At 49.6% G+C, this 12399-nt stretch overlaps 5 protein-coding genes across 5 annotated transcripts; 1 reads left to right on the forward strand and 4 right to left on the reverse strand.

The window, feature by feature from the left end:
- Positions 1-14: 14 nt before the first annotated feature.
- Positions 15-803, reverse strand: CNA07850 (hypothetical protein). Its single transcript, XM_024656400.1, has 5 exons — positions 770-803; positions 704-719; positions 432-641; positions 214-358; positions 15-152 (listed from the first exon to the last, which is right to left on the reverse strand). Exons 1-5 carry the CDS (start codon positions 770-772, stop codon positions 101-103), a joined length of 426 nt encoding a protein of 141 aa, XP_024512043.1. The 5' UTR covers positions 773-803; the 3' UTR covers positions 15-100.
- A 248-nt stretch (positions 804-1051) lies between these two features.
- Positions 1052-3980, forward strand: CNA07860 (ATP-dependent RNA helicase ded1, putative). Its single transcript, XM_567133.2, has 3 exons — positions 1052-1235; positions 1285-1646; positions 1705-3980. The coding sequence occupies exons 1-3, from the start codon at positions 1196-1198 to the stop codon at positions 3214-3216; spliced, it is 1914 nt and encodes a 637-aa protein (XP_567133.1). The 5' UTR covers positions 1052-1195; the 3' UTR covers positions 3217-3980.
- On the reverse strand, positions 3973-6003 carry CNA07870 (conserved hypothetical protein). Its single transcript, XM_024656401.1, has 7 exons — positions 5920-6003; positions 5489-5874; positions 5138-5389; positions 4964-5048; positions 4631-4855; positions 4431-4503; positions 3973-4337 (listed from the first exon to the last, which is right to left on the reverse strand). Exons 1-7 carry the CDS (start codon positions 5969-5971, stop codon positions 4100-4102), a joined length of 1311 nt encoding a protein of 436 aa, XP_024512044.1. The 5' UTR covers positions 5972-6003; the 3' UTR covers positions 3973-4099.
- Positions 6004-6239: 236 nt separating this feature from the next.
- CNA07880 (anthranilate phosphoribosyltransferase, putative) lies at positions 6240-7998 on the reverse strand. The gene is made up of 4 exons (XM_567135.2): positions 7828-7998; positions 7464-7760; positions 7015-7392; positions 6240-6940 (listed from the first exon to the last, which is right to left on the reverse strand). The coding sequence occupies exons 1-4, from the start codon at positions 7963-7965 to the stop codon at positions 6449-6451; spliced, it is 1305 nt and encodes a 434-aa protein (XP_567135.1). The 5' UTR covers positions 7966-7998; the 3' UTR covers positions 6240-6448.
- A 146-nt stretch (positions 7999-8144) lies between these two features.
- Positions 8145-12209, reverse strand: CNA07890 (conserved hypothetical protein). The gene is made up of 7 exons (XM_567136.2): positions 12102-12209; positions 11816-12055; positions 11101-11770; positions 10047-11052; positions 9612-9998; positions 9173-9563; positions 8145-9118 (listed from the first exon to the last, which is right to left on the reverse strand). Exons 1-7 carry the CDS (start codon positions 12181-12183, stop codon positions 8340-8342), a joined length of 3555 nt encoding a protein of 1184 aa, XP_567136.1. The 5' UTR covers positions 12184-12209; the 3' UTR covers positions 8145-8339.
- Positions 12210-12399: the final 190 nt, after the last annotated feature.

Consider the following 12399-nt stretch of genomic DNA (forward strand, 5'->3'; position numbering starts at 1 on the left):
GGGGTGGATAAAGAGGTTTGCACGAGATTGCATCGTTAAAGTTCGTCAAGAAACAAGTAGAATAGAATACATTTCCGTCCTCCATCTCCCTCTCCCATTCTTATTGAGAGAGAATTGATCGGACGAAAGAGTGGTAGTTGATCTGGCCGTCTCTGCAGGCGTATGTCAGTAAACGGTGAATGCTATGAGAAGTTTGAAGAGGATTAGACTGACTGGACAGGGAAGCCCTTGAGCAGCTCGTCCACTTCCTCATCAGTCATCTTCTCGCCAAGCTGGGTGAGGACATAGCGAAGTTCACCGGCACCGATGAACCCGTTTCCAGCTTTGTCAAAGACCTGGAATCCCTTGATAAACTCGTCTGCATTTTCATCAGCATGATTACTCCAGAAGGAAATTCGCACGCAAGGAGGAAGAGAGGAAAGGAGACTGACCGGCAGTGCCGGCAGGCTTCCATCCATCCGGCCTGTTCAACACCGCCAAAAATTCGTCATAGCTGAAAGTGGCTCCGACAGTCTTCTCGAGCTCGGCAACCTCTGCCTGGGTAGGATTCTGACCCAAGGACCGCAAAAGTTCACCAAGGGATTCACGGGGCACGTGGCCGGTGCCTCGCTTGTCAAAGAGGGCAAAGGCTTCTCGGTATTCTGCGAGGGCGGTCAGCTAGTGGGTTGGAAGGAGAAGTGGCGGGTGGGTGGCGAGTACGGACCTGCGTTGTTGCCGGACTGCATGACGGTTAGTCAGCAACAGGGTTGGAGCTAAGTCAGCCACGTACCATCTCTAGTAGTATTGCAAGGAAGGAAGGAACAGGCTAACAAAAACATGGGCGATGTATGACACTCGAAAACACGCACGGACTTCTGTCCAGGCCCGCGACGCGTTCTGAGATTATTTTATCTATTTATTTACCATTATTTATCCCAGGTGGCGCCCCAATGATAATTTGCCACCAGCGGCCATCGCCCCTTGCTCCCACTCGCCATCTTTGACCACCACTATTTTTATTGCACAAAAAAAAATTCTTATTAAATCTTCCATCTCTCTTCCTCATCTATTCTTTCATTCAAGAAACAAAAAATCCATATTCACCACAGTCGCTCTTTTCTACACCAAGATAGAGAGCACGCCACACAGAAAACAGCAACAGCAGATACTCCCTTTGTCAACACAAGAAATTCCTTTATCGCCACTAGAACACATTATGGCTGCTACCGATGTCAATGGACTCGCGTCCCAAATGAGTAAGCTGGTCCCGCTTCTTCGTATCAGAGTGGATACTGACTTGCCCAGACTCCGTTAACCTTAACGGTGCCTCTCAGAAACCTCAGAAACCTGCCTACGTTCCTCCTCACTTGAGGAACCGTGCCGCTCCCCCCGCCGCTGTCCCTCCTGCGGCCCCCGCTGCCTACAGGCCATCTCCCACCGGTCTCCCCACTCCCGCCACCACCCCTCCTACCAGGCATATTGTGCCTGCCGCCGTTGCCGAGGACGATGTCGGTGGATGGGGTGCACAACCTCGTGTTAGGAAAACTTTTGAGCATGGTGCCCCTCCCGGATTTGGTAGCTGGAAGAATGGCCAGCACGTCGTCGGTGCTAGGAACACGAGGATGGAGAAGGAAATGTATGGTGAAGTGGGAGACGGATTGCACCAGGTGAGTCGGAACTCCAGTTTTTTTGATGCAGGAAGCTAGTCTTACGCGCGGAATTTAGGCCACCGGTATCAACTTTGATAAGTACGCCGATATCCCCGTCGAAGTCAGCGGTAAGGGCGTCCCCGAACCTGTGACTGAATTTACCAACCCCCCTATCAACCCCGTCCTTCTCGAGAACGTCAAGTACGCTCGATACGCAACCCCTACCCCTGTTCAAAAGTACTCCATCCCTATCGTTGCCGATGGCCGTGATCTTATGGCTTGTGCCCAAACCGGTTCCGGTAAAACTGGTGGTTTCCTTTTCCCCATCCTTTCAGCTCTCTTCACCTACGGTCCTTCCACTCCTCCCGTTGAGCAGGACACTGGCTACGGCTACAGGAGGACAAAAAAGGTCTACCCCACCGCCCTTGTTCTTGCCCCTACCCGAGAACTTGTCTCTCAGATTCACGAAGAAGCTCGTAAATTCGCCTACCGATCTTGGGTTCGACCTGCTGTCGTTTACGGTGGTGCCGACATTGGCTCCCAAATGCGTGCCCTCGACCGAGGATGTGACCTTCTTTCCGCTACCCCTGGTCGTCTTGTCGACTTGATTGAGCGAGGCAAGATCAGTCTTGCTAACGTCAAGTACCTCGTTCTTGACGAAGCCGACCGAATGCTCGACATGGGTTTCGAGCCTCAGATTAGAAGAATCGTTGATGAGGAAGACATGCCCGGCGTCCTTGAGCGTCAGACGCTCATGTTCTCCGCCACCTTCCCTCGAGAGATCCAGAACCTTGCTCGATCTTTCCTCAAGGAGTACATCTTCTTGACCGTCGGTCGAGTCGGTTCTACTTCCGAAAACATTACCCAGCGTGTTGAGTATGTCGATGACCAGGACAAGCGCTCTCTGCTTCTCGACTTGCTCCTTGCCGAACAATCTGGCGGTTTGATACTTGTCTTTGTCGAGACGAAGCGCATGGCCGACACTCTCTGTGACTTCCTCTGTTCTCGTCGACACAATGCCACCTCTATCCACGGTGACCGTACCCAGCGCGAACGTGAAGCTGCTCTCTACGCATTCAAATCCGGTCGAGCCCCCATTCTCGTTGCTACCGCCGTCGCGGCTCGAGGTCTCGATATTCCCAATGTCACTCACGTCATCCTTTACGATCTTCCCAACGATGTTGCCGAGTACACTCACCGTATCGGCCGAACTGGTCGTGCAGGAAACGTCGGAACTTCGACTGCCTTCTTCAACCGTGGAAACACCAACATTGGTAAAGATTTGATTGAGCTCCTCAAAGAGGCGAACCAGGAAGTACCTCAGTGGCTTGTTGAAATCTCCTCTGAGAGGAGTTATGGTGGTGGTGGTGGTGGTGGGTACAAAGGAAGTCGAGGACGAAGCACTGGTGGCGGCGGCGGTGCGAGGTTGGGCGGACGAGATATGCGTCAAGGTGGCGGTGGGTACGGCGGTGGTGGAAGGACTTCTGGGTATGGTGGGGGTTACGGTGGTGGTGGCGGTGGTGCCGGATGGGGTAGTGGCGGTGGGTTCCCACCCGCGGGTGGCGACTCTGGCGCGAGCTGGTGGTAAGCTGCCATGCTCTCCTGCTAGTCTCCTCTTCCCTTCCATCCCCTCCCCTCCTTCCTCATTTTCTCCAGTCTTTGAAAGAAAACAGCTCCCAACCTCTCTTCCTTTCGTCCTCGGCATTTCAACACTCTTGTGTTCCATAGAGCTTAGAAATCACGGACGATATATCATCCCCACCATCCATCACCTTCATCATCAACTCAAAAAAAAAAAGCCGAGATCTTGTATCCCTCGCACTTCGATGAATCGAAACGATCCAGAATTATACGATATTAGAAGGAGACAAGTTTAGAGCATTTCCCCACCCACCGCCACCCCTTGTGCCTTGGGATATCCATTTTCATTCATGTATCAACAATACTTTTCCCGCCCCCCCCCGGCATTTCTTTTGAGGGTTCATACCCCCTCTAGAATGCTCTTTTTTCATTCATTCATTTCGATATCAGTTTGATGACCCTTTTTTTCTTTATTTTCGCCTTATGTGGATAGACCATTCTCTCTAGCATCATAGATATATGTTTAATCGAACGGCAGCGAACCTCTTATATATGGGGAGTATTTTATTCATAGTAACTCTACCTTTATCATTTGTGTGTAACGACTAGTAAGACAAACTTCCAATCGGGTATACGGAGGAGAGAAACGAGACAGTAGCCAAAAAGCATAAGGGAATGGAAAGGAACTTTGGGAGTTTATCTTGGTGTCGTCAAGGGTGGAGAGACGTGGAGGGTTGCTTCGTAGATATGCATAGCCGATGCGCTTGTGACTTGTTGGAACTCTCCTTGATCATGGAAACATTTCATGTTCGTCTTAAAGTTCTAGAAATACTCTGCCATAGCCATTCTATCACTTCTAGAGTAAATAACCATCCTTCCCCCTATATATACTATTCAATATACATATCCCACTTCTTCCTCTGCTCCTCCGAGCCTTCCCAATGAAAATTTACTGTTTTAATTTCTTCAAACCCTTCTTCCTTCCTCGGCTCTTCAAACGCGGTCTCGAAGCCGGCAAAGGCGATATATGGCAGTATCCCACGGGTAGGTTCATCAGGAGGAGGATAGTAGGCGCGGTAGAGGTTGTTATGTTTGGCTAATTCGGGAGGGCAGAGAAAATGGAATAGTCTAGGGTTGGGTTGGGGTGGATTAGGCCGGACAGGAAGGATTGGACGGGGTCAGTATATGAGAGGAAAGACCAAAGAGATGGGGAGGGCTTACCGTATAGGGACGTTAAGTTTTGATGCGAGAGATACCCAGTAAGCTCGTGTTTCTCGATTTCGGTTCGTGTTATCTGAGAAGTTATCCCATCAGTCCATCATCCCGTGAGATCAGATTCAAAAAGAGTCCTGCCCAAAACATCGCCTATCCCCGAATACCCAGGATGTGCGCCCAAACCCGAACTTGAGAATTGAACTAACCAATGACAACAGATTTCCCGCCCTTCAACGCCTGTTCCGCCACATTTAAACACTTTTCCCTCGTCCGCAAAGTATCTTGATTAACGTGGACGTAACCCGCGGGCTGGAAATGTTTGCGGAAGAAGGATGATTTGCCGGATGCTGGATACCCGACAAAGATGACGATTTCTACCTCCTTGTCAATCTTGCGAATGATAGGAGTATGCGATGGGACGATGTGCGGAACTGATTGCCTGCGTCAGCGTTAGTCTTGTTTTTGAGGTATGCGTAGGCAGAAACAAAGGGAACAAGGGAGAATGAGGGACGGCCAAGGGAAAAAGACGCTGGGCTCACGAGTGTCAAGAGTGCCTAGATTGCGGGGCCGGAAGCCTATAGGAGGATTGGGGAAGGAAGGGCGCGGATGACCTAGGAAATGCTCCTTTGAATCACAACGTCCCAATAATAAAATGTCAATCTTTGCGTTGCCATTATTCAATGTTTGATCAAAAAGAATATTGAAAGGCGTACCTCTGGTGTGACGAATCTCAGTCCAACATTGATTGCAAACTTGTAATCCGTATTCCCGTGATCTTTCTTTCGTGATCCTTTGGCAGGTCTACCGGCAGCATCTCCAACAAAGATGGATTTCTCCATATCAATCTCCAGGCCACGGGCGCGGTAGATTTCGGTGATGGCTTGGAACATGCCAATGTTTGGTTTTCGGTAGACGTTGTTTTGCTCTATAGCAGCCAAGATACGCAGTGGGACGTTGCTCGGCATCTTCTCCCATCAAGAGGAAAGAAATAGGAATGTAACGTGAAGACGTTAGCCTGGCACGTATGCATATGGCAAGTCTCTGGGATCGACCGGGAAACGCACCTTGGCTGCAATCAAAGGCAACTTGGCCCGCCATTCACTTTTGATCTTGGGTTTCTTACTTCCTTGATTCGAAATCACGACCAAATGCGTGCCATCTTCCCATTCTTGCTTTAGCTTTTCGGGGACAGAAGGGTGCCACCACATCCAGTCATCTCGGCTTTTGGGGAAATCGTTTCCTGACCGTGTCTTGACTAATGTACCGTCAAGATCGTAGAATGCTACAGGGATCTTTTTGGAGGCTGATATTGAAGCGATGGAATCGGCGGTTTCAGAGGAGGATTTTGGTAAAGATTCGAAAGGATCAAGGTGGGTAAAGTGGATGAGGGCAGAGTCGGAAGGGTGGAATTTGCCGAGTTCTTTTGGCGTGCCTGTGAAGAAGGGATGGGCTGTTTGTTGTTAGTTGAGGTTTAAAAGTTGTTTTGAGAACATACTCTTCTTTGCTGGCGGCTCTGGCCATTCAGCTGCTCGCTTCTGAGGGGACATAACTGGTGTTGGAATAAAGTCAAGCTGAAAGAGTTGAAGGTGGTGACTTTAATGCCTTCGGCGGATGGAAAACCATGACATCACCAGATGCATGGGTAAACATTGGAACGGAATCAAAAGCAGCAGGCCGTGGAAGAAGTCCTTTCGACTACGGGACTTTCTGCAGTGAGACGTGACTATATACATATTAATAATGACCCGCAGGAACGTATGATGCTGAGACCAACAGCGTTGGAGGGAGGGTGGAGAAGGGAATGGGGTAGTGCCGGGGCATCTTCGGATACATCTGCCTTGATGGCTTAATGTAAAGAATCTTCTCTGTAATCCTATTTTGCGTGTCTATTTGTCAAGTATGTAGCCTGTTACGATAATCCATTTTACGCGCCTTATGAGACGTAAATATAATGCTTCATACCATCACGAGCTTACAACCCAGCTAATGATCAAATAAGTGCTTTTCCCTAGAGATACAGCTTTTTATTCACCCCTGTCCGCTTTGGGTGTATCGCCCTTTGACCTCTTGATAGTTAACCAAGCCTTCACCGATCCATTCTTCGCCGCCACACCGCCATCATCCTCTACAGTCTTCACATCCACATACTCGCCCATCGCCTTCTTACTTGCATCCCTAAACCCTTCAAACGCCGCCCACGCACCACCACTCTCAATACTCTCTCGCGCCAACTCTACACCTTCCCTATAAGATGAAGCTTTACCGGAGACGTACAAGAGCGCAGCCGCGTTGAGAAGGACGTAATCCAAAATGGCAGCATATGAAGGGGAGTCGGGAGAAGGAGGAGAAGAGAGGTGGGCAGGAGGAGCGGAGGAGCGGAGGATTGAAGTGAAAGTGAGTGCGTTGAGTTCGGGAGCGGAGCCGCGTACGGCGGAGAGAGGGTGGGTAGGTAGACCAAAGTCTTTTGTGGGGTGGATGGAGCCTGTGGTAATCTTGCCATTCTCCAACCACCAAGTCTATAAGTAAAAGAAAGAAAGAAAAGTTAGCGGATGTAATGCACAGTAAAGCAGAATGTGCCTTTTCAACGTACCCAAGTCTCCCCAGCACAGCTGATTTCATCCAAACCCTCTTTTCCACAAACGACTAATGCCCTCTGCACATTCAACAATCTTAAAACCTCTGCAAAGGTATCTCCCAGCTCCTTTTTAGCTACACCCAAGACCATACGTTGCGGTGCTGAGGGGTTGATCAAGGGACCGAGGATGTTGAAGATGGTCCGGAAATTAAGATTTCGTCGGATATGAGCAATGTGCGCGAGGGAAGGGTGGTAGTGCGGAGCAAAGAGGAAGAGGAAGGGAGAATGGTCGAGAAAACCGTGGACTTCAGAGACGGGGAAGGCGAGTCGGCAGTCGAGGGAGAGCAGAAGATCGGCAGAGCCAGAGGTCGAAGTAGCGGCCTTGGACCCATGCTAGAAAAGAGGAGTAATTTTGAGTCAGCGCTTATCTCATAACATGTATGATGGTGGCTTTTCGGACGCACCTTGGCGACTCGTACACCAGCACCGGAAACGACGACAGCAGCCGTCGTAGACACATTATACGTATCCCACCCATCGCCACCAGTCCCAACAATGTCCACAAGTCCAGTGTACCCATCGCCTTCCTTGTCGGAATCCCGATAATCCCACATGCCATGAGCTAGATCTTTCGCTTGGGAGGCCGAAGCGAGGTTGTCGACGGAGATGGCATGCTGCCGGAGGACGGAAGCACAGGCAGCGACGATATCGGGAGAGGCGTCAAGACCGGAAAGAGTAAGAGCGGTAAGGAAAGCACCCGCCTGCCAGTGTATAGACATCAGTTTTCTCGGATGGTCATAATCAAGTAACAGAGACCTAGAGACGTACCTGGGCTTCGCTAGCACCTTGAACACAAAGATGTCTGAAGCACTCGGCACAGTCCTCTGAGGTGAACTCTTCCGGAGTCTGGACGAGCTTTTTGAGGATGACTTTGAACGTGTCTGGAGTATATTCAGTGGCGGACATGGTGGATTTTCGATGTTCGAGTGATGTATGCTCTGAACAAATGAAAACAAATCGATCGGCAACAACGAAGAAATCGAGTCCAGACGGCGCGCTCATTTGATTCCGTTCCATTGTTTACCTTCATTTGCCCACTTTAGCCTCCACAATGCCCCCCGCCGCATTTGAATCCCACGCAGTGCGCAATGTCACATATCTGCATACAGCATTATCAATTACAGGCATAGAAAAGAAATGAACCCAAATGCTCCACTAGAAAGAAAGAAATATTTTGCTATAGCATATAATAAACAACTCGTCTCGCTGACACACACCATTTTCTGTCGGCCTTCTTTTCAACTTATGCCCTCCTTGTCTTCTGTCGCTTCATTGCCGGTTCATTGCCTTGCAAAGACATTGTCTTCATCACCCTGTTCAGTATCCTCCCTTTCTACAACCTTCTTGCTAGCCATCATTTTCACATTCGGGTCCTTGCTTGCGATCCCTACTAATCTCTTTTCGTACGCTCGGTAGCCATCCCAACCCTTGTTGGTTGTCAGTTGCACCCCAGAAGAGTCGATTACATCTTCGAGATGAGCCTTGATCTTGAGAGCATCTCTACCTGTGACAGGCGCGAGAAGAGGGACGAGCACCTTGAAGAATGTGAGCACTGCCCACTTTTTCCTTGTTAGTCTGGATTTTTGCTCCTTGTTCCTTGCATTTCCTTCTTGTTTGACAATCGTTGAGACTTTGAGAGAAACAAAGTCAAGCGCTTCGAGGTGGAAATCGCAAACATCAGATGGATGCAATTGTCTTAGGATAGCGAATTGGGAACCATGGATGACGAACGCAGTTGCAATAACACGGGCAAGGGCCAGAGGAGCAGTTGGTTCGTCTTCCTCAGAGTCGAGGAAGATGTTGAACGATTGCTGCAAGGCGCTTCCCGCAACATGCTGCACCGCATCTGCCTCCCTATTGTAGATACCCTCATCTCGAAGTACATCAACGAGCTTCTTGACGATCGCATCGTACGTTGGACCAAAACGACTGTAATGGGCAAGAGGTTCCTTGGCATGTTCAACCTCGAGGACACCACATCGGATGGCACCGACAAAAACGGAAACGAGTTGGAAAAACTGGAAATCCTCGTGCATCTCATCAGGAGTGAGTTCGGGGGCTGCCGATTGAATCAGTATTTTCGCTAGATGCCTGGAAAATTAGTACGACTCACGCTGCTGACTCTCTTCCCGTCCTGCTGATCTAGTCTCCACGACGGAAGCATACCTCTCAATCACCGCTTGGAACGCCCCTCCCAGTCTATGCTGTACTTCTTCCGGCATCGTCACAGAACAAACGTCGCTCGCTGGAGCTCCTCCCCTACCCTCTGCACGTTTGGCGAACAATACGTACGTATTGATGAAAGAGATGAAGGCTTGACGTCGTACAGCACTGGCGGTATTGGTCGTTTCTCCGAGGAAAAGCTGGTTAAATGTCTGAAGGGCGGTATCGCGTCGGGTGGAAAGGAGATCAATCTTGGTGGCATCTTGCGCATCTTCCTTGGTGAACCGCTTGAAGAGCCAAGTGATGTGGAGGAAGATGATTTGAACAGCATAGTCTACCATCTATGAAGCATTAGCCACTCATCAAGCCGTCAGATATTTGACGCTTACAGTAGCTTCCTCCTTGTACCCCAATTTGCCCCTATCAGCAAACGCACAGATAATGTCCCAGCCGCTACTCTGCTGCCCTTCCTCATCCTCCATGACATCTACCAAATCCATACTTCTCTGCAGTAACGTTATCCTCAGCATGATTGCTTCCAGCTGGCTGATCTGCTCGTCCTCCAAAGTGACAAGCGCAACATCTTCAGAGCCAATCGCATCTCTTAGAGAAGCGAAGAGAGACTCGTGCAGCTCAGAAAGCTTGGTTTCATTGATGGATGAAAGGGACGAGTTGCCGACGAGATGGCTGATCGCAGAAATGGATGCTGTGAGGATGGTAGGGGAAGTGTATTTTAGGAACTGTTTGCTGATGTCATCCCAGAGGGACTCGTAGGCCTGTCATGTGTCAGATCATCCAAAGCGAAGAGAATCCTTAAGACTTACAGAGGACATGCGCATGTCGAGATAGAGACTGAGCTTCATGTGTCCGGGAACAGATAAAATCCCAGTCATTCGACCAACATCAGCCTGATGCTTGGCAAATAACCGAGGCAAAACCTTTATCAACGTTTTGGTCCTATCCGGCTCATCCTCTTCATTTTCTTCCCGCTTAATACAAGCCAAAAGCACCTGCAACATGAAAGTTTCCTCATCTTCACGGAGCAGCCACATATCTTCTTCGTTAGTCGAGTGATCCACCAAAAGATAGTCCACCAAGCTCTCCCAGTCTTTCCACAGCTCATGCTCAGCACCGATAGACTCGACGGCAGCAGTCGCCCTTGTCATCTGTGTATTGGGTAAAGACGGAATGAGTAGGCTTGGTTTGAGGGCAGAGGGTTGTCCAGAAGGGTCGTCGTCCAGGGATTTAGAGGTGTAGAGGAGAACTGCAGCGAGGGATTTCCAGTTGAGGTAGTTGGACATTTCGTCTTCGGTGATGTTTGCTGCACGCTTCTTTTTGTTCGCTCTCAGACCCGACCAGACTGCTTTGAGGCCTTCTTTCCTCTCTTCCCACAAACCAAGGATGAACGCCCCTGCAGCTTTTCGAATTCGAGGCTCCTGGTCGAAAACAAGCTTCGCCACCTTATCTCTTTCCTCGTCCTCCTCGTCTTGCAGAATACCCGTCTTGTCTATAAGTGTAATCACCTGCAAAGCCACTACCCTCACATTCAAATCCACATCCCTGGTGGCCATCTCAATCACCCTAGGCGCTAAACGCATCGTCAAGGTTCGAGCGTTACTGATAAAGGTTTCTCGGATGTAGAGGTTGGCAAGAGCCTTGACAGTCTCAAGTCGGGCATGAGCGTGGGTATCGTTACAGCCACGGGTGAAGTAGGAGAGATAAGAAGTCGAAACGTAGTACTCTGGGTGTTTTTTGGCCCACAGACCTAATTCACGCAGACAATCGGTTCGAATGTTGGGATCGGCATCGCGAACTCGGTGGACGAACATCCTAAATAGCGTCAGCCACTATCATCGCCCGCCCAGATGTAGAACTCACACATCAAAGATCTCCTGCATCAACTCTTCTAAAGTTTGCTTTCTTTCTTGCACTTCCTTGACCCTGTCCTCGGCAGCCTTCACTCTCTTCTGCGCTGCATTTGTAGCTCCAGCTTTTCTGACTTCTGCATCTCGCTGCCTTTGCTTAACGCTCAGGTCTTTGCTCACATCCGCAGCAACGTCACACAAAGCCGAGTTCATCCTGAGCGTCACGTATGTTGAGGTATGACGGATGGGTCGAAGAGTTGATGATGACATACACATCAGCCAGTTGAGGAGAAGTGGGATGAGCAGAGATGAGTGAGGAGTATTGTCGGCAGTGTGAAAGAGGATAGGTGTGAGAGCGAGCGATGAAATAAAGTGTGAAATGAACTCGTTCAAATTGGACTTGAAGGGCTTAAAATTCTTTGCTTTGGAAATTAAGGGATAAGTCGCCAACGCTACGCGAACGCTTTCATCCTGCACTCGCTCGATGACATCGGGGATACCATCGTCATCCGTTGCTTCAGCTTGCTCGATCTCGGTAGTCATACCGCAACATCGAATGAAGAAGACAACCAGTTCGTGAATGGATTTCTGCTCTGATATTTCATCACCAGCGGCTTGTTGGTAGGTCTCGATCCACTCATCAATCAGAGGTTGAAGGGCGATATCGGGTTGCTGGAGAGCATCTGCGACAGTCAGCATGATCGAAATGCACGATAGAATTCACCTACTAAATAAAGGCGAATCAGTCTTTTCTACGATTTCGCTCACGCCTTCAGCTGCAGGCTTTGTTTTTGTCTTTGGTCCGTCCTTCTTGGTAGTACCCGCAGAAGCTCGAGATTTTCGTGGTGCCGCCGGCTTCTTCTTCTTGGGAGTTGGTTCGTGATCAGACTCGTCTTCCGGGTCTGGTATCAAACCCTCCTGGTCGTCGTCCTCCCTGTCTTCAATGTGCTTTCTCTTGCCCCTCCCGTCTGAATTGGGTCAGCATGCCGAACGCCTTCTGTCGGCTCTACTCACTCTGCTGGCTAGCATCAAACTTATTAACCTGCTTCCTGACCCTTGCACCTCTGCGAGGCTCCTCTGGTTCTGGCGAAGACATGACTGGCCGCGGAATTCTGTGAGAAAGAAAGATGAGAACGATACAAGAAGCTCAGCACACGCTCGTTTTGTTCTTTGATGGTTGACGCGACTTGCCTAATTTACCGATATATGTTACGTAAATTACGCGTCGGGTACAAAAATAAATTATTATCGCAGAAGTGGTGAGTGTCACTCAGTCAGTGGTCGTCGTCAATCGTTCCGTTCGTTCAGCGCA

The sequence above is a fragment of the Cryptococcus neoformans genome, chromosome 1 (genome assembly GCF_000091045.1).
Source record: "Cryptococcus neoformans var. neoformans JEC21 chromosome 1, complete sequence".
Lineage (NCBI taxonomy): Eukaryota > Fungi > Basidiomycota > Tremellomycetes > Tremellales > Cryptococcaceae > Cryptococcus > Cryptococcus deneoformans.

Coding starts and splice junctions, on each gene's coding strand:
- CNA07850 (XM_024656400.1), bottom strand. Junction 359..431: donor GAAGCCTGCCGGCACTGCCG/GTCAGTCTCCTT, acceptor ATGAAAATGCAG/ACGAGTTTATCAAGGGATTC. Junction 153..213: donor CTCAAGGGCTTCCCTGTCCA/GTCAGTCTAATC, acceptor ATACGCCTGCAG/AGACGGCCAGATCAACTACC.
- CNA07860 (XM_567133.2), top strand. CDS start 1,196: ATGGCTGCTACCGATGTCAATGGACTCGCGTCCCAAATGA. Junction 1,236..1,284: donor TGGACTCGCGTCCCAAATGA/GTAAGCTGGTCC, acceptor TGACTTGCCCAG/ACTCCGTTAACCTTAACGGT. Junction 1,647..1,704: donor TGGGAGACGGATTGCACCAG/GTGAGTCGGAAC, acceptor CGCGGAATTTAG/GCCACCGGTATCAACTTTGA.
- CNA07870 (XM_024656401.1), bottom strand. CDS start 5,971: ATGTCCCCTCAGAAGCGAGCAGCTGAATGGCCAGAGCCGCCAGCAAAG. Junction 5,390..5,488: donor TGCCTTTGATTGCAGCCAAG/GTGCGTTTCCCG, acceptor TGATGGGAGAAG/ATGCCGAGCAACGTCCCACT. Junction 4,504..4,630: donor CGGGAAATCTGTTGTCATTG/GTTAGTTCAATT, acceptor ATAACTTCTCAG/ATAACACGAACCGAAATCGA.
- CNA07880 (XM_567135.2), bottom strand. CDS start 7,965: ATGTCCGCCACTGAATATACTCCAGACACGTTCAAAGTCATCCTCAAA. Junction 7,761..7,827: donor AAGGTGCTAGCGAAGCCCAG/GTACGTCTCTAG, acceptor ATACACTGGCAG/GCGGGTGCTTTCCTTACCGC. Junction 7,393..7,463: donor CTGGTGTACGAGTCGCCAAG/GTGCGTCCGAAA, acceptor CCTCTTTTCTAG/CATGGGTCCAAGGCCGCTAC.
- CNA07890 (XM_567136.2), bottom strand. CDS start 12,183: ATGTCTTCGCCAGAACCAGAGGAGCCTCGCAGAGGTGCAAGGGTCAGG. Junction 12,056..12,101: donor GTTTGATGCTAGCCAGCAGA/GTGAGTAGAGCC, acceptor GACCCAATTCAG/ACGGGAGGGGCAAGAGAAAG. Junction 11,053..11,100: donor ATGCAGGAGATCTTTGATGT/GTGAGTTCTACA, acceptor GACGCTATTTAG/GATGTTCGTCCACCGAGTTC.